The sequence below is a fragment of the Labrus bergylta genome, chromosome 1 (genome assembly GCF_963930695.1).
Source record: "Labrus bergylta chromosome 1, fLabBer1.1, whole genome shotgun sequence".
Lineage (NCBI taxonomy): Eukaryota > Metazoa > Chordata > Actinopteri > Labriformes > Labridae > Labrus > Labrus bergylta.
In genome coordinates this window covers 23,389,709-23,409,932 of record NC_089195.1, presented here as the reverse complement: position 1 = coordinate 23,409,932, position 20,224 = coordinate 23,389,709, and the positions used below count along the sequence as shown (strand labels likewise).

Genomic DNA, 20,224 nt, shown 5'->3' with positions numbered 1-20,224 from the left:
TTAGGCTATGTAATTTTCAATTTAGCATTTTTTCCACTGAAATTTTCTTCACAAGCTTTCTTCTTTTCAGTTACACTTGCTGGGTACAAACGCCCACAGAATACATACTTTTCTGAAAATGACTTTAAATAATCGGAAATTAAAAACATCTCACAATGGCCATTATCTCAAACTTGGATATTTGATTATTTCATAGATAGATAGATTTACTTTCCATAGGCTATATCTATCTATGAAATATTCAAATAAAATATAAACACAGACTTCCAATGTACTAATTACTAAATGGATTTTCCTAAATACATATTTGACTCTGATTTAAATTGCTGTTAAATACACATCATTAGGATCAGACTAATTAGCATCAATAATGTAGACGTTATTACCTCATTTATCTAAACTTACCTGTCATTTTTAGGTTAAAATAGGCCCCAAAACTTTGGTAAGCTCAGTACAATAGAACCCGATTGGCATATTTAATCCTTAAACATAGTGTAACACTTAATACTCCTAAATAATAACTCAACCAGAAGGAGTTTAATACCGTTTAGTCTGTAAAACACTTACAGAAAAAAAAAACGCAGTTCACATTTTTTGTCCTCAATTGGTCGCCGTAGAGAGCTGGCTTCTGATTGGTCAACGCGCACACCATGCCAGATGCAGTCGTTTGGAAGACGTGCAACGGGTAAGTGAAATGCTATCAGACGTGTAGCTATTTTATGCCAATTTATGAATAAATAAATGACCAGAGCATTTAGCTTCGATGCCAGTTGACGTATACAATATACTTAGGAGAATACCGACTTTTTAAAACATTTTAGTGCAAGCAGATTCACCGTAGAGTCGTCGTTAGCATGCTACGCCAATTAGCTTGCCGCTGGCGCTTTTTGTCAACATAGAATTTATCTCGTTGTTTTGTTAAAATCAGAAACAGCTGTAGGTCAAGCTAACCCTGAATGAGTGAATTCATCGATTCAGCTACCTGTATAAAAGCTGTCGAGCTAGTGTGGTGCTAATGTAGCTTGATGAAGTGAACTACAAACATTAAATCAAGCTTTCTTTTAAATCTTTCAGATTCCAGTCAAGATGAGTCTGAGAAAGCAAACCCCAAGTGACTTCCTGAAGCAGATCATTGGGAGACCTGTGGTCGTCAAGCTGAACTCTGGTGTCGATTACAGAGGTGAGTTATCTCTCTTATTTGCAAAGTAATGAAATGTCCTGTGGCCATAACAGTTCACGTGTAAATCTGTGCTCAGGTGTCCTGGCCTGCCTGGATGGTTACATGAACATCGCCATAGAGCAGACTGAAGAGTATGTCAATGGACAGCTGAAGAACAAGTACGGAGATGCATTTCTGAGAGGAAACAACGGTGAGATATTAAGATCTGTAAATATCCTCTTTGAGATATGGTAAAGGTTTTACATTTTAATGTTTCCCCTCTGCTGCGTCACTTTTATAAAGCTGAACACAACACTTCAATGTGTTTTAGATAGTTTACGCCACAATACATTTCTGTACTTGCTTACGTGCAGAATCCAAGATATTAGGAGATTTAATATTAATTAATATTTAAAGGTGAAAGTGCTTTCCAAGAAAATCACTTTTTTTCCCTGCATGACTTAATGTCTGACAAATTCAGTGTTTTTAACACATTACGCCACATTTAAAATGATCTGAACACAAGTTTGTTTCAAATAAGAAATTAGAGTTTTTAAGGGTTTGAGTGGGTGAAATATCACCAAATCAGAATCGTTTTTTCATTGCGCAGCACATTTACACATACGAGGAATTTGACTTTGTGTTTTTGGGGCAAAACTATTTAAAAAGGACTAAAGCAGAGATGGTAAGGGGAAACACTGCGTCTTATCATGTGTTTTACTGAATCTAAAATGTGTCTGTTAATGTAAGAGCATCCATTATTTGAGGCTTATTCTTCACAAACAAAGAAGTATTGATTACAAAGACCAATTCATTTAGGAACATCAGTCATGGTTTTAAAAACAAGTTTTTAACCCGGGCCTTTTCTCACAGCAGGCATTTTGATTTGTAGTAGAAACACTTTTTAAAGTTGTCATTCTTCAGAAAGAAAACAAGAAAGGTAAAACAACTATTGGAAATAAAGTTTGTAAATGTTTTTCTGAAAGTGTCCTACTAATAAGTTGGTACGCAAACAGATGGCATCCTCTTTTTTTTAAACTCAAACTTATTTATGATTTCCCTTTTCATCACAGCTTTGTTGAATCACATGTAAAGCTATCTGTCTAGATTTTTCTCACAGTAGCTGTGTATTGTTTATACTGTGAGGATGGGATTCATGCTGTTGTCAAGTTGTCAGACATTCAAAGCTGGGACTATTTTTAGAAAAAGCAGAAGGATGGTAATAACAGATAAAAATAAAAGTTACAATTGGTCTGCCTAACTGTTTTTTTTTCTGCACAGTCTGCAACCTTTTGTCACCACCCTGAGTAATCTGTGTAAAACTTTCTATATTTTCTGTGTAGTTTTTTTTCTACAATGTGAACTACTGTAGATGATTAGTCTTTCCAACAAAGTGTTTATTTGTAGTTTGCCTCTAGACGTTAAGGGTTGCAAATACAAAGAGCATCAACAGCTTGCTTGTAAATAACATTTTATTCTTAAACCAAGTGTCAATTCCATTTGTATGTCCCACTGGGAGCAAGTATTACTGTTGTATACTTTGGACATTACTCTTGAGTTATGGTGGATTATCAGTTTTATAGTTCGTTGTCTCCACTGAACACTTGATGAAAAGAGTATTTAATTTGCTTTAAAGCTTACTTTTTAGATCTTGATATTATCAGCAGTTTATTAGATAATTGACCTTGAAGTATCCCTAACAGATGATCAAATGAACAGGAAGTAAGAAATGATGTGTCACTGACTTATAAATGATCAGAGATGTGTCAAGTGTTTCTCACTAAAACGCCAGACTTTGATTTTATTTTCTTCTCTTTCCACAGTCCTCTACATCAGCACCCAGAAGAGGAAAGTGTAATGAACATGGATGGGTTTTATTTTAGTTTCAGTGTTGATGTGTCAGTGGACAACTTCCGTTTTTTTTTTTTTTAGTTCTGTAAATCCTCAATTCCAGAGTGTTTGTTTTTGTAAAAGTGGAATGTGTGAATAAATCCTGAGTTCTGATTTGTATCCAATTTGGTGAATATTTTAAAAAAACATTTTGGTGTTAATATCACTAGGGAAACTGCTCTCACTGGTTATGTATATGTAAAGTAGGTGTTAGAGAAACAGAAGGATTTAAACAGGCTCCATTGTCATTCTTGTGGGAAGCTCCAGTTCATACTTTAATATCTTACAGTTTAACTCTAGGAATATTAAGTGTCTCCTCTGCCAGTAGGATTGTAGCAGCGTAAAAAGATGGGCATTTTTCTGATAAATCATTCACTTAAAGTTGATCCCTGAAGCAATCAAAAGGAAAGCACATCTACTACTGTTTCACCACAAGGCTTCCAAAGGATTAGAACATATTTCTGTAATTTGTCAGTACTAATATGCCTGTTTTGTAATTGATCTTGATACGACGTGCCCGCAGAACTTCATTACTGAATGGCCTGTGTACAAGGTACTCTTCATCCTGCGTTGACTTTATATTACAAGTAATATGATGAACGGCTGATTGTTTAATTCCAAATGAAACCGTTTAATGTTCACATTAAAATAATGAAATTACATTTCTACTTAATAGCTAAAAAACACAAAAATCTTATTAATCTTTTAGCTTATTTGTTTTCAAATTGAAAATGATTCATGTTTCTGAGTATTCCTTCAGCTCTATATGACTGAATTGAATAACTTTATACTGATTGGAGTGTTTGATTCATTCAAGTAATGTACCTGCATCTCAACCTTGCCCATATCCAGTACTTCATCATGCACATACTAAATATGCTCTATGATTGAGTATCCATGCATACAAATCTGGTCTCCTTACATGTTTAAATGCAATTTTATGCTACAATTCAATATATCTCAGTGCAAGAAAATCCTTCACTTACTGGCCATTTAGATATCCATTACTGAATGAGACAAAAAGAGTGACTGCAGGACTAATCTATAAATGGTGCCACCTGCAGGCTACGTCAGGCTGCATTAACATGTAAACAGATCTGTCACATCCACTCCCGCTGCCCTCTGCTGCAGACTTCCATGTTTTAGAGCTTTGCATGTCTCGCACCACACTGCTTTGCTTCTGTCCTCGGTGGCTGCGATGCACGTTGTTCATGAGTCAGGTGTGGATTGGCTATCTATTGAAGTTTGCAGGTGAAAATGAAAGCGGCAGCATATGCGAAGAATTGGAAGTTTATTCCATTTCAGTGTTGCCTGTGGTGATTTAGCAAATGAGTTCAAAAGTGGCATCACCTCATTACGCTAAGATAAGAAGGCTATAAATATATGATTCATTAAGCTCTTAATGAGAATGCTGTGGTGTGGAAGTAGTGAGGGGAATTCTTTTTTCTTTCCAAGGGTGATTTTTTTTTTTTTTGAGAGCCTTGTTTTCCAACCTGTACATGCGCACTCTGGCCCCTGGAAGGAGACAAAAGGCTGCCAAGGTCAGGCCCGACTTGAGAATGAAGGACGCGTTATTGATCAAACTCTGGCGAGCTGCAGCTGTGGAGAGGGAATGTTGGGGGATTGAGCTGCAACACAGACACACTTGCGCGCACACACAAGAGGCAGACATAGGCAGTGAGTGATGTGTACACAGAAACGCATTGTACACAGTGCAACACACAAAGAATCATTATGGCATCTAGTGAGGGTTAGTGCAGGCAAATATTTACCTACTGGAATCATAACTGAGCCGCTGGCTAGGTGGCCTCACAGGGAACCCAATTAATACCTTTCACACAGATGACCCAGTGGCAGGTATGTTTTTGAACCATGGGCTTAAAAAAAAAAGTAAAGGATGCATTCACTTTTTCATGTTACGTGTGCATGTCAACATCTGAGTTGTGATTTTAGACCCACAACCCCGCTGCAAACCCACATTTACCTTTAGAAACCTCAAATTGGTTACCTGTTTTTCATACTTTATATAAATTTACCTAGTTTGTTTAGGGCACTGGTTCCCCCCCCCCCTTCCCCTCCATCCCATTAAATCAGACTGGTGGAGGATGCTGCAGTGGCTCAGCATTGACGTATGGACCTGAGTGATGGAAGGGAGAGGACAAAGGAGGATAGAAAAGGTGACAGCCTTGTTATGTCGGAGGGGGAAAAAAAAGCAACGTGGGACACTTAAGTCTTACAGCACCACCAGCTGCCCGAGTCACAAAACTACAGTAGTGTAACAGGAGGGAGGGAGAAAAAAAGGAGTGAGGGAGGGAAAGTGGAGTGTGACTTTGACCCTGACCGATCACTGCAGCATGACTGTCTAGCCTTTTCACAAGGGATCAAAGGATGACAAGGACAACCTGAAAATCAGTGTGGTTTTTTCTAACTTTGGCTGCATCATGTTCTCATTTAGACAAGGACAAATTTCAGTCTTCTTCTATGCAAATCTATTCACTGAATCTTTTTTTTCTTCTTTTTTTTTTTCCACGTGAAAGGTTTTGCCAGGGTTGAGAGTCTGCTGCACATCGGGAACATTCATGTAATTCTTTTCTTCCTCTTTTTTTTTTTCTTCTTGCTTCACATGTTTTCACCTAAATTTCCCTGCTGGGATGAATAAAGTATATCTTATGTTATCTTATCAAAGTGAATCTCTATGATCAAGAAGTGTATCCTGTGTGTACTCGGGCAACATAAGTACAGAGGGAGAGACAATTCAGAAAGGCCTTAAAGGCTACACAAAAGCCCCTCAGAGTTTAGCTTGAAAAACATCATTTTACTCACGATTTCTTTTCCTTCACCTCTCTAACTCGGATATAATGACTGTAATTTTTTTTCTCTCTTATTGTTGCATGTATTCAGCTGTATCAAGGCAAAAGACCGCATGATAAACAAGTCTATCGTGTGTGTGTGTGTACGAGCAACATAAAGTGATGACTATACAGAGGGAACGAAAAAATCAGGAGGGCCTTGAATGCAACACAAAACGTTGGGACCTGTGCTGTCCTGTGTGAACTTGACCAGCCTTAACTTCTGCCTAACAGCCTGTCATGTGTTTAGGATGTAAATGATGGTGACCTCTCACACTGTCTCTGCTCTCACATTCCTCTGGCTGGGTCAGAGGTCCCGTTAGGTTAGTGCAGCATAAACAAACACCTTGGAAACGGCATAACAATGGCCGACTAATGCTGAAAACAGCTGCTACTGATTTATAAACTGAACTCTCCTTGTTTGTCTATTAACCTTGTAATCTTTTATGGCTATTTCTCTGAAAAAAAAAAATGAAAAAAAACCCCCATGAAGGGTCTGGTTTTTGTATTTTGATCCAGAATGTTTCCCCGCTCCAGTTCCATGTCTCTCAGTAACCCAAATACAAGTTCAAGTTTGATGTTTCTTTTGATCCTAATTGAGCGTGAGGGCCTGTGCCGCTCTGCAACCCCTAGGCTCTTTTTTTAGCCCCGAGGACAGTCAACCTTCGCCAGCAATGCAACCCTTGACCTTCCTATCTGGAAGAAGCTATTCCCAGCGTGGACAGGGGCTTCTGTGATTTATCTTGGCTCTGAATAGCAGCATGATGCAGATGGTGAGGTTAAGAGGAGCATAACTAGGTACCCTTTCGGAAGCCAGAGTGCAGCACTACTGCATTTATGTGTTGCACGCTACAGACTTTCAGACAACAAACAGGCAGGGGAAAGTTTCCCTGGGTACAGTATCATGGTCCACCAGAGTTCTTGACCCTCCCAAAGCCACATGGATCTGTTTTGGAAACACACTTGCTTGAAATCTCTAACTTGATGATATTCGTATTTTATTCTTATTGACCATGACCTGACCCTCTTACAATGAGCTACATGTGCATACAAAGCACATCATCTCTGTTCTCCTCAGTGGGCTAAAGTTTCTTTTGTCAATTGTGTCTGAATAAACCTGTTCATACCGCAGCCACAGCCACAAAAGCTGAAACCTTGGGGTTTGAGTAAAATGTGGTATCCTTGAACAAACTCAAAAAGTAATTTAATAAGGGTTATGGAGTTGGATTTCCATCATACTTTAAGGTCATTTAACACAACCGTGCAGTGAAACTTTGGGCTCAGGTCAAAGTTGTCACAAAAATATGAACTTAACATTTGGCTTATCTGCTTTGGTATTCAACTAAATGAACACTTAAAAGCCAAGACATTTGCTTCCATCTGCAGAGAGGACCATGTGATATGATTAAAAGCTCCAAAGCAGACCTTGAAGTGACATTATTTTGCTCACTATGGGTTCTAAGGTTGAAAAATCCTGCTCTGAAGCAAAACCTTTTGGACAAACATGGAAAAGAAAATATGGAACAGTGTGAAAGTGGTGCCGGTGCCATGCAGGCTCTGTGCAGCCACACAGCGTGGAATTTGAACTATTAACTGATTCATTGAGGGGATTACAGCATGTTACAGACCTGTGAAATAAAAACACACACGCTGAAGACAACTTTAAATCTATATGATGAATCTTGATTTCAAACTCGTCTGTGAACTGCTTTTGTAAGAGGAGAGTTAGCATCCTTATTTCAAAAAATAATCTTTCCCACCTGAGAAACTCAAATATAGGTTGGACAAAATAATGACACTCATTCTTTTTTTGATATTACTATAAATTATTTCAGCTTTTCCCTAAACAAATCATCCACCATTAGAGCAAACACATTTATAGTGAAATACTTTGTATTGCAGCATAAAATGTAAGGTTGTAGAAGCTTATTAAATTGCCGTCTTGGGAATTTGTTCCACGAAATAGCGTATTTAAAAATGAGGTCATCAGTGCTTGTGAGCAATAATTAGTGCATATGAGGTAAACAGCCTGTGTCAAAGAGCCACTTTCAATCGCCTTTTTGCTTCAGAATGGCTATTACTTGTCCTGTTTGTCGGCCAAGTCTCTCTACTATGCACATGAGATTTGCATGAAATACAAACTAACCCTGCACTCAGGCAATTAGCCTCCATTACACTGCCGTTCCAATTGCCAATTTGTCTGCCATGCAAGGTAATCCAGAGTGTTTCTGGCAGGCACCCAAAATGGTAATAATGGTATTGCAAGAGTCCTTTGTTGTTGTTTCCTCTCAGACTAACGGCCACAGGCGGCTGCTGTCTCACTGGATGAAATGTTGAGGAAGTGGAAATGTTTGCACGGCAGTCATGAGTCAAGACATCACCCTTTGCCCTCCAATATGACAGTCCAAAAGCTGGTAGGCTGCAGTTGTTAAGGATTCTGGCTCACTCTATCTGCAAAGTAACTAGTTTAATCAAATTAAGTTACATTTCTGATTAAGTGTAGTGTAGTAGAAAGACCAATATTGGCCATGAATTGTAGACGGGGAGAAACAGCAGCAGAAATGGAAACACATAGGTAAAACAAGAAACTCAATTCTGTACTTCAGTACAGTAGAGTTCCTTAGCAAATGACGTTACCTTCCTACTGGTCTATAAAACAACTGTATGTGAGGGAAGTATCCTCAAACTCAGAGAGACAGACACAAATCTGCTATCATCCAGGGTATGTGAAACTGGGAGCTTTAGCACCATTCAGCTCATTGTTTTGGTTTTAAAGTTTTCAACTATTCTGGTTAACAGTCACCCTCTTATCCAGGCACAACAGCAGCCAGCTGTTTATGGTTAAAACCCTGTATGAGAGCTGCCTCACACCAAACGACTGACAGTGTAGACAGCTAGCTGGTGGATTTAGCATTTAGAAGCTAAATAGGCAGCAATCAGTTAGCTGGTTAGTTAAATGTTGTCGTTCATCAGGCTGCCAGAAACGAGACTCCACCTTAATGCTAATGTTGCTCTGGGTCTTAAATGCTGTTTTCTGATGTTCGCTGTTTAAACTTAAACTTTTACATCATGTGAGTGTCTTCAAAGTTTAACCCTCAAATGAGGCGAGATTCACGATTTGATGTAAGATCCAAATTTAAAGTCACACAACAAGATAAGCTCATATCTGTTGCTTTGGATAGCAATGCTTTTCCAATTTGTCCAACGTTAAAGGTATACTATGGAGCTTTGTCATCCGCTGTCAAGAGACAACACTTCACTAGCAGTCAGAAGCTTTTAGTTTGCAATTGGTAGAGAATTTTTGCTTTACCCAATTCTGAAAAGTAACTTTACTATTGTTTTATGTAGCATGACAGGACCTGACCTATACATTTTGTTCAAACCTGCATTCAAATTATTACAGTGGTGTCTTTTTTTATTAACTCTCTCAATTTTTTCAAGTTATGGTGGACGTCTACTTTTTTCATTGAAGTTTTGATAAAGCAACCCCAGACTGCAGATATGACATGCTGTGTGTTTTATTGTCTAGACAGGATTCACACAGAATAAAAGATATCTTTAGTTTTTAGAAGGGAAAACATGTTATTGTGTTCAATTAGGATGGTTAAAAACCATGCAGTTTAGACAGACTGTCATATTTTGTTTTTTGTCTAGTCTTTGTTGAAGCAATACGGAAGTCAGCCCTGAGGTTTGCCAACATTTTGGTAAGTATTGTTTTTGTGTAACTGTAAGCTGAGTGAGTAAATCTGAGTTGTTAGAAATGGAATTATCCTACGATACCTCTTTACAAATTATAAAATCAGCCTATTATACAACCTTTTGTAAAAAGCCACTTTATTCTTCCCATGCCATAGAACTTACTCTGAGTTGCTTTGAAGGTTGTTAGCAGGTTTGACACACACAGGAAAGCCTTTGTGTGCGTGTGTGTGTGTGTGTCTGTTTGTTCACTTTGTGTGTCCACAGTTATGGAGAGAATTTCAGCGGTTTGACTCACTGCACTCAGTGCGCCCGTGATATTGCTCAAGGGTAAAGCCAGGCAGAAGAGTTATGACTTCAGCCCATCTCCGGCCATCAGGGAGGTCAGAAGGAGGCTACACACACACACACACACACACACACACACACACACACACACACACACACACACACACACACACACACACACACACACACACACACACACACACACACACACACACACACACACACACACACACACACACACACAGCTGCCTTATCTATCATAAACACACACACATGTAGCAACACACACACTTTGATGCTGGACTCGGGCCAGAACCAGAGACAGGTCACTGTCATAAACACAATTACAGCCTTTTAGTCTCAGGCCTGAGCTAGGTCGCTCTTCTCTGTGTGAGTGTGTGTGTTAGACAGACAGAGAGGATGTATGTGAACCCTTGCGTCACAACATATTATGAGGCAGACGAGGGAGAGCTCCTTTCATATCATGGTATGATTTCAAGTACAACTTGCAAGGAACAAGAGGCCATTAAATTCAATGTGACACTCCCCAGGTTAGCCAACGACACTTTTTACATGGGCGTGACCTGCATTGGGAGTGGAGAGGGGTTGCTCTCTCTCTCTCTCTCTCTCTCTCTCTCTCTCTCACACACACACACACACAGCTACAAACAAAATAAGAGACACTGATAATACTTTTGTAAAAAAATGCAATAAATAAAAAAACTTGGACTAAGATTTAAACATTACTTCAAATCAAGGTTATTCTGTAAGTAAAGCTAGTGTAAGAAAAAGTAAAATACACGAGGTGATGTTTTGGATGTCTTTTGGTCAACCAGATGATGCATAGTCTTCTTTTTGAGACATATCTTAGCCCCTTGCGCCCTCTAGTGGCCAATCGAAGTATTGATCCTGCTCTCAGTGAGCCACTCAGCCCTCTTGTTCCTTTTTTTTTAATTGACCTGGATTTGTTCCTTTGCTTTGCTGTAATGAAAAAGTGCGAGGTGCCTCGAGACTGAAAATCCTGTCAGCTTCGCCCTGTAGCAATTCCCACACCCCGAAACTGGGTCCCCTTTACAAGATCTACTGTTTGAAGCTGAGGAGAAATAAAAAATTTAAAAGACCTGGGTGCTTCAATGCCTTGAGATGAATAATTAAGAAATGTGCAATTCTAGATAATGGAGAGGGGGATTTTAATACATGTGGATGTAAATTCACAGAAGGAACACTTTGGCATATATTTGTGGGGGGGCTTGTACATGACTTTGTCTTGTATCCTTATTTCTCTGGGTAAAGAGACGTTGAATTATTCATCTGGTGTTTCACCCTGAGTTTCCCTTTATAATAAACATAGAGGATGAGCGGCAGCACTTTAAAAAAAATACAGAAACCTGTTTAAATGGGACATGTGCTCATTGGGGTCCTGCACTAAAAGAAAACAAAGAGAGACACCACTGCTAGTCTGATTCGTTTACATATTAATGCTGTCGGCTATGGCGTCACATGTTATCAATAAGAAGTCGATCAATATTATACTACTTGAATGAGGCCATTGAATCCAAATATGTTGGATTATACATTAACAAAAGATTAAATATGTTTCAGAAAGAGATAAAATCAAACTTTATAATTAATGTATTATAAAAAATGATTAAGTAGAACCATAGTCCTTCTATGAATATATAAAATACTTTATAAAACACCAAAAAACTGCCTAAATGTGAGATTAAACTATCATCCCTGCAGTAAAAAAGATATAGAGCTTCTTTTTTTTAATGACTGAACTCTTCTGGTTCCTCCAGCTACACTGTCAAAATTATATATCTGAAAAGCATAAATCGATACAGTTTAGTCTGTCATGCCTCTATCTGACTGTGTTAAAGCAGAACACATAAAAACAGATTTGAAGATGTACTCTCCCTCACCTTTTTTCCTGTTGTCATCACACAGACCGTCCTACAACTCCCTGTACACTCATGAATCATCGAGCATGGGCCTGTTTGATTTTTTTTAACACTTGATTACTCATCAGAGGTTTAACTCTTCATGTGAAAGTCAAATGACAATTTTACAGCTGCCACACTGTAAGAAGAGCAGCTACAACAGACGGCTCTCTGTCTTCATAACTCGTCTCCTGATCAGAGAGTTTCACTGAAAGATCTCGTCTCAGAGCCTGGGAACACTCATGCAGAGGTGTGTATCTGTTGTATTCGTTGTGTTTTTGTGTATGTGTTTGAATAAATGAAAGTCCTAATTAAGCATCAGCAGCTTCTTGGACCTGGGGGAGGCAAGACTTCTCAGCCATTAAATCAGGACAATGCTTTTTGTGTCACTGGTGCTGGAGTAGGTTACCCCTGCTGCCCCTCCTTCTCCCTGCATCTCCTCAGTCTCCTTACCCTCCTCCCACCTCCTCCCAGTCAGTCTCACAGCTGCCATCCAGCCCAGGGCTCCAAAAATAAATGATGGCTTCCCAAGTGCACAGTCAAGGCCAGGCAGGTTGGTAGGGCTGGGGCTCCTTCTATCTCATGTGCCCTCTCGTGGTGGAGAATGTTAACTGCAACTACACAAACTTAACCCGGAGATGCTAATCAACAAGAATGCAGTTGAATGTAATGCAATCAAACATGAAAAAAATGGCAGCTTGTGAAATCAAATCTTCTCTGACATAAACACTGTCCAAGTACTTAAGGTTTTTATTCCTTTCATAGCCATGACCCAGACTGCAGAAAGCCGTGTAGACCAAATCTTGGTAACTTGGTTTGTGTGTTTAAACTGATCAAGGTTGTACAGAGTCCTTCACTTTGTAATGTCATGTTTTCAAGGTTCAGAGTGAAACCACCCAGTTGTCATATTTGTTAATCCCCTCGTTCTCAAACCAGATGTGTACCAGAGGTTTGACTGACATGAGCTCAAAAAAAACAAAAAAAACGGTATTTGTCCATTCTGCTTAAATTTAAACCGGTGTGAATCTTCATTTCTTTATGTAAGTCGACATGTGTCATCAGGTGATACATATGTCATTTTATAATTTTAGAAAAATATTTCAAGGTAATATTTTCTCTTGTGAAACCCTTCATCACCTCCAGTTTTCTAGAAAATGTTCAACGCCTCTGCACTCAGATTAGTAATGGTAGATTAGTAATGGTTTTATATTGACTGGACTGATCCTTCTTTCAAGACCGATCGTATCAATTGTGAAAGCAGTTTTTTCCATCCATCAGTTTACTTAAATATTACCAGTATTATTAAAGATCTTATTCCATATTTGTTGTCTGCATGGGGCTGTGTTTTATACTTTATGTTTAAGCTGCTCCCAACCAGTTGTTTGATTACTTGATCAATATAAATAAACATCATACTTTTCACAAAGGTGGTTGTAATATTTGATTCCATTGTTCAGGCATTCAGGTTGTAGTGTCCACTCAGCTTTACTGAAGTCGTCTTTGACAGACATTTTGGATATACCGGCTCTTAATCTTTTGTTTATAGGTGGTGTTTACATGTTACACACTGCATGATACCAGTAGGTAAAAAAAACACAGTGTCCTTATCTGAACCATTCACCTCACGTTTGCTTTCTTGCACAGTTTCAATTAGGATCTCCGTGAGAGCAAAGCCGGCTGCTCTCTTCATCCAGAGCTTCATATGTTGAAAGAGAAGGTGGAGGTGAGAGCGGGGAGAAGTCAAAATGGGTCAGTGTGGAGAAACGCTCGGACAGACATGACCTCAGGCTCAGTCACTCCTGGGAAGAAGTGAGGTCAGCAGCAGACCTGCCAGTGAAAGACAGAGAGAAAAGAAAGCATTAATCCGACCAGACACAAAGATAACGTACGTGACTGAAGACTGGACCTCAAATGTTCTACTTCACTCATATTATATTCAAACAGGCAGAAAAAAAGAATCTGCTAGAATGTATTTATTTCATATGTTGAGGAACTATGTCAAATACCAAACATGAATTGAACAGTTTGATAGTTTTCAGTTTATTTTCATCTGAAGGTTCTCAACAGGTCACCATTAAAAATGCACAAAATAAAATGGCATGGCACAAACTGAAGAAAAACACAAAACAGTAAAAAGTGAGATAGAACGGCACCTCACATAAAACACATGCATCAGCAACAAGTATATGTTGCTCAAGTTAAGAAGTAAAGTATTGAAGAGAAATGCAGATCAGTGGTTACAGAGCTGAACCGCTTTGAATCGTTTTTCTAGTTTGACTGTAAAGCTTCTGACCGAACTCTTCTTTGTATGAAGTAAAATGATGTAAGGCCAAACCATTTACAATATTGTACATGAGACACAAATCTGATAATGATGCAAAAAAAAAAATGATACTACGAGACCAATGAGAAAGAATCAAGCAATCATTTTGTCTTGGCTGCATCCATACATGCAATATCTGTGTTTCATAGATATTTAACATTTGCGTAGCTGTAGTTCATTTTTTTTACGTTTGCCAAAATCAAGTCTGGAAAACAAGATAAATTAGTAGACAATTGAGAATAAACCTATTTTAATATATTTAAAAAGGGAGCTCCTTTTTCCCTTTTCTATGACTGCATGTATCCAAATTTTCTGACATTTAAGAGAATCATGTAACCACTGTTAGATCTCCAAACTTGTTGGAATCAGATAAACTTACTGGAAGTAAATCAGAAACCATAAAAGTTTGACTGAGTGACTGGTTCCCCTTCACAGAACACTAAAACCCAATTAAGCAACCACACAATGACACACTGTCAGCAAAGCAGCTCATTCTTATTGAGTGTTATAATAACTGTGTACAAGTATTCATAAGATTCTGTCTGCACACTGTGTTATTAGTCATGGACACATTCAGCATGCACATCACAATATTACAGATTTCACAAGATGACACACAGATGAATGCAAAACATAAAAATAAAATATACATCACAGAATTTCTTTTTTTTTTTTCTTAAATGGCAGAATCCAGATGCACAAAAATGCATGTGAACAGACCCCCATGTACACTCTTCACACACTCAGCCCTCTGTAGTGTCTCTTTGCTGTAGAGCGGATGAAGTAGCTCAGAGGCAAGTCCTTTGGTCTGCTATTAATTTTACATCCTCCGAGGAGGCCATATATATCTTTTATCCATTTAATTAGTTCTTCTGTCTCTAAGTTGGTCGGATCTATTTTACCCTCGACGATAAAGGCCTGTCCAGTCAGTCACTGTATTCATCAAATATATGCATTACATCTCAGAGGACTGCTCAGCCTGTAATACATATTCAATGCATGAGTTATTGTTGTCAAAGGCAGACACACTGACTGCAGTTCAGAGAATAGAGAGCAATTTAACTCTCATTTCTGTACAGGCTCTTATTGACTTTGGCATCAAACATTATGAATAATGTCTTGGTCTACTTAAACACAAATAAATGTTCACAGACACAGACCAGTGCTAACAGCCCGAGGCGTTTTCTTTTTTTTTTAACTCCAAATACTTTCTGTTCAAAACTATTCAGGAAATGTGTTGCTTGTGAAATGCAATCAAAACATCGCAATAGATGATTTATTCATTTAAACAAAATTTATACAACTTTTATAGATGTTTCCCTTGTACTGCTTTTCTGTGATGCTTCTGTTTAATGGGAGAGCGGGGCACCGGTAATTATACTGGGTGGCCACTAGGGGTCAGGCTGACACTGAACAGTCGGCGCCTGTTGTATGTGTGCAGAAAAAGCTCCACGCCCGCTTAGAAGATGTTTGAACTGTGAGAAACAATGTGAGGCTGGGCGATTATAAACAACATTTGTGATGAGAAAAATGTGTTACTTGTGATTCAAATAAATAAAGTTGAACTGTTAAAAAAGCCCTTCCATGAACATGTTTTACATAAATATTTGTGTGCAGTTTTGATCTGGAAATATTACAAACTTTAGAAATGTTTGTTGTAATTAATGTGACTTCAAGAAAAGACGTGTTTGATCTTCGTGTTTATTACTATGCTGAATGAAAGTTCCTGGTATCATATGAAATCAGGCTGTTGAACCGTTCATATTCATACAATATGGATCATGACCTATCGTGCCGTGTCCTTAGCATTGTTTTCAGAAATGACCTCAAGCTATAGCTTATGTTATACTGTATTCAGGCTGTACCGCTGTATGGCTATGATCACGTGTGCAAACCAATGAAGCAATGAATCACTATAATACGTTTATTCTAAAATGTCACAGATACAAGTCTGGAACTAGTATTTCTTATAGAATAAAATGTGCAGGTAAAGGGAGAGTCAATACTTCAAAAGTAAAAATGGTAGAACATACATTGCATTACTTTAAAACTAGTTCACCTATAAACTATTATTCTGTTGACACTTGACTATTGAACATTGTTTAAAATATAAGTGTCCTGTTAATATGAATCTAAACCTATATTCTTAAATGAAAAAAACACTGACTTAAACTGTGACCTGCTTCATCATTCAATGAAGCTTCACCTCTTGATTCAAAGTGCTTCCTCTCTTTTTCCTGTTTGCATTTTCTTATTGTGACGATTTTCTTAATAAACAAAATGTTAGTAAAAAAGTACTCCAGCACATCTGAGTCAAATGATATAAAATCAGACTGAAGCAATATTTCAGACACATTTTCAAACCAGACTGAACTTTCTTTCTGTGAATCGAGAGACTCTGAGCAGAACAACACGTTCAGATGTCTCAGCCAGGTTAAACAACTGACCAGCTCTCCACTCAGCATTTTTCTTTTTCTTTTTAATCATAGGAGTGTTATTGTGTTAATTAAGTAAAAAGTAAAAGAATTTCTTGTAATTGAAATACATTTTCTAAATAACAAGTATTTATTAATCAAGACGAGGGATTTGTTCTTCAATTTACAGTTGATTCATCTTTGACAAGAACAGTGTTGTTTTTTTCTTTCAGCGAAGTAGTTCAATGAAAAATAGCAAAAAAAAAACTTTACAAAGTAAATTAAAAGATTAAAACAAAGTTTACATTGTTAAAAATAAATCAAATGTGATGTTGTAGTTGACTGACAGCAGTCTATTTTTGATCCAATCCAAAGTATTTTTTAAGCCCATTCATAAACATATAGAGCTGACCAAAGTGGTGTACAGTCAAAATAAAGATGCCTTAAACAACACAAGAAAACACCAAGACCCATATGAAAAGCAAACAAACAAATCACTAATTAAATGCCATGAGACTACAAGAAGAAAACACTTCTCATAGTGGGCTAAAGTCAAAAAGCTACAATGATTTCAACCATGTTCCACTTGTTTCTTTCAGACCCACATATTCACAAATAATCAGCTGCATTTGTCTGACTTTTTTCTATGTATGTGTTGAAATGTGTGTTTTATATCACAGTTTGCTACCAAAGTAGGAGCAGCTCCAACATGGTGGACTCTTTAACAAGCTGTCAGGGGCCATAACATTGTTCTGCTGCAACAGTTAACACAGCACAGCCGGCCAGAACAGGTAGTGACACCCTCAGTGCATGCTCCACACACACACACACACACACACACACTCACACGCGCACACACACACACACACACAAAAGTGTGTCCGTACAGTCTTCTCACTCCTGGCCCCCACAGCAGCTAATAGCAGCATCAGTGTTGTTGCTTAATGGAAGCTCAGAGAGGGTTGTGCTGCGGAGGTAGATAGGGCCCTCTGGGCAAAAACACATTAACCTATTTGGAGGGCGTGATTTCTAGATGGTGTTATTAGCACAGAGTCTGAGCACCTTGAGCTGAGCAGCTCCAATACTCAGTGTGAGGTTGTGTTTGTGAGTCAGGGAGAGAGAGGAGGTGAGAGGAGGAGAGAGAATTCTTGTTACAGTCAACTGTCTCAGAACAGAGGGAATGTTTCTGCATCAACTTTGTGGTGTGAATCAGCAGGTTGGAGGGGGAAAAGTTGATTTTATTTGGCTTTTTGGCTGCTATACAACAAGTCATAGCAGTGAAGGAGTTGTGAACAGTTTGAAAAGTAAACTGAACAGAACAAATAACAATGAAAAAAATAATAATTGAGTGTTGACGTGAGTTAAAACAGTTGCAGTGCATCTTTAAGAATCAGAAAAATCTATTTTCTTTTGTTTCTGAAGGATCTTCACATCAGACATTCTTGCGTTCAAAAAAATGTAAAAGAACGGTCCTTCGATCTGTTTTGTAAAAATATTTATAAAAGGTCAATTCTTGTTACACTTTGAAATACAAATAAAAAAAAAAATTTTTTGGGGGGGGACAAATGTTGACAACAGAAATCATTTTCATGACCTTCAAAAAACATAAATTTTTCTTAAGGCTTAACAACAAGTTACACTGTCAAGCACATTTAAATAAATATAATAGTCAGTTTTCTATTGACAACAGGTTACTGTGTTGCTTTTCCTGTTGGTTTAGACATTATCCTGATAACAGGCAATGTTGTGTTGCACCTTTAAGCTTTATAAAATGGGCTTTCCCATCATCTTAGGAGTGATCTGAACAACAAGCGCTTTATTATACACTCAAAAACACAAAAAATGGCTTTACCGTCACTACAGCTACATTCTTAATTTTGCACTTAATGCTTTGATAAAGAAAAAAACGAGGGCAATTAGGCTTATACCATCCACCAATTCTATCCAATTAGCCAATTAAAGCTAATTACAGTTTGAGCTTTGGCACAAGGGTTTTCATAATTAACCATATATCAAATCTCCACCCTCTCTCTCTCTTTTCACGAGACCCCCAGACGGCAGAGCAGCTCCGCCAGACTCCTGAGTCCACCTTCCCCCAGGGGAGTGAAGCCGTAACTGGGTTCCAGCTTACATCAGACTCCCCTGATTACCTTGTTAGTGTAAATACATTCTATTTGACCTCTTTTAACAGGATATTTTAATTAAATATCAATAAATATTTTAAGCCCAGTTGAGTTTGCCCGCAAGTCACCTGAACAGAATGACTTCATGGAGGTGACCCTGGGGTCAGCGGGCCTTCTAACCTGTGCCTCTCACACACACACACACACACATACACACACACACACACACACACACACACACACACACACACAAACACACACACACACACACACACACACACACACACACACACTCTCTCTCTCTCTCTCTCACCTCTATTGTACCACTGCATTATCTACTTTTAGTCCGATTCTCCAGTTTCACAGTATAAGTGAATTTCGTCAACTTGTGCATTATTAAAGGAGCAGAAATTATTTATCCAATATTCATTATTTATATTTATACAAGGAGCCTGTCCGCAGGGAGCAGGTCTCATTTTCAGCCTCATATTTTGTAAACAGGCAGTCACAGAAGCGACAGTTCCTCTGATTTAAAGAGACAGGCCTGCTTATGGAGAATGATGGCTTCCTTGAATTCAAATGGAAAGATGATCAATTTTTAATACTTTTTTTTTTTTCTTCATGCAGCATTTGCATTGAGTCGCTCTAAGGTTCTTGCCGCTGCTCTGACTTTCAAATGGACAATGAGGGCAGACAGGTGAGTCTGAAGTGGAAAAAGAAAGGGAAGAAAAGAGAGAAAAGAGATAAAGCCATCTGTGCTGCAGCCACCTGAAAGCTGGACAACAGCAGCTCAGGCGGCAAAAGGATTTATTCAGCTTTATTTTTAGGGGATAAATGGAGAGATTCTTCTTTTATATTCTGAAAGTAAACGAAGAGATTCAAGTTTTTTTATCCAGGAAAAAAAGAGAGAGGTTTCTAGAAGAAGAGACGCTTTTTTCTAACTTGAAAGAAGATTGAAAAGTGATTAAAATCAACGTGTCGACAAACTAAATCAATAATTCAGAGGTCATAGTGTCTCTATTTCTAGTTTAAATATAAATACAGTTTGCGTACAGCCACAGGCCACTTTCAGAAGCTCCCAAAGTGTACGCAAACATTCAAAAAACTACAAAGTAAACATGTATAAAGTTCTCAACTTGCTGCAGGCCTGCGCATTAAAAAAGAAGCATTCACTTGGCTGGATTGTATCATTGAGTATGCATCTCTCTCCATGTTAACACCACAGAGCAGGCAGACAGACAGACAGAAGCGATGGCGAGGCTAGACAACCGAGTGCGTGTTTGTTAGCCCGAGTGTGCGTTAGCCGCACCTCAACAGCCGCCACGTCTGAGCAGCTTTAAGTATGAACAAAATCGCTTTTCAAAGGGAATAATGTAGAACAACATCATGTCAACTTTAAGATATATTTATATATTTCTTAAGGCCGGCATTAATTTTAAAGCAGCGTTTTTTTAAAGTTGAGGGGGAAAAAAAAGCGGGGATGCTGCATGCGCTCAAACCGAGACGAAACAAGAAACACAGGGAGCAGTTATGCAAATGAGT

General features: G+C 38.4%; 1 protein-coding gene and 1 long non-coding RNA gene across 2 annotated transcripts in view; one reads left to right on the top strand and one right to left on the bottom strand.

Moving 5' to 3' along the window:
- The first annotated feature begins 636 nt into the window (after positions 1-636).
- lsm6 (LSM6 homolog, U6 small nuclear RNA and mRNA degradation associated) lies at positions 637-3,163 on the top strand. Its single transcript, XM_020628893.3, has 4 exons — positions 637-685; positions 1,075-1,180; positions 1,257-1,370; positions 2,983-3,163. The coding sequence occupies exons 2-4, from the start codon at positions 1,087-1,089 to the stop codon at positions 3,015-3,017; spliced, it is 243 nt and encodes an 80-aa protein (XP_020484549.1). The 5' UTR covers positions 637-685; positions 1,075-1,086; the 3' UTR covers positions 3,018-3,163.
- An 8,940-nt stretch (positions 3,164-12,103) lies between these two features.
- Positions 12,104-20,224, bottom strand: part of LOC114918949 (uncharacterized) — a 197,576-nt gene continuing 189,455 nt past the window's right edge. Inside the window, exon 5 of the long non-coding RNA XR_003807450.2 lies at positions 12,104-13,649. This is a non-coding gene — a long non-coding RNA (uncharacterized lncRNA). The remainder of the gene's footprint in view (positions 13,650-20,224) is intronic.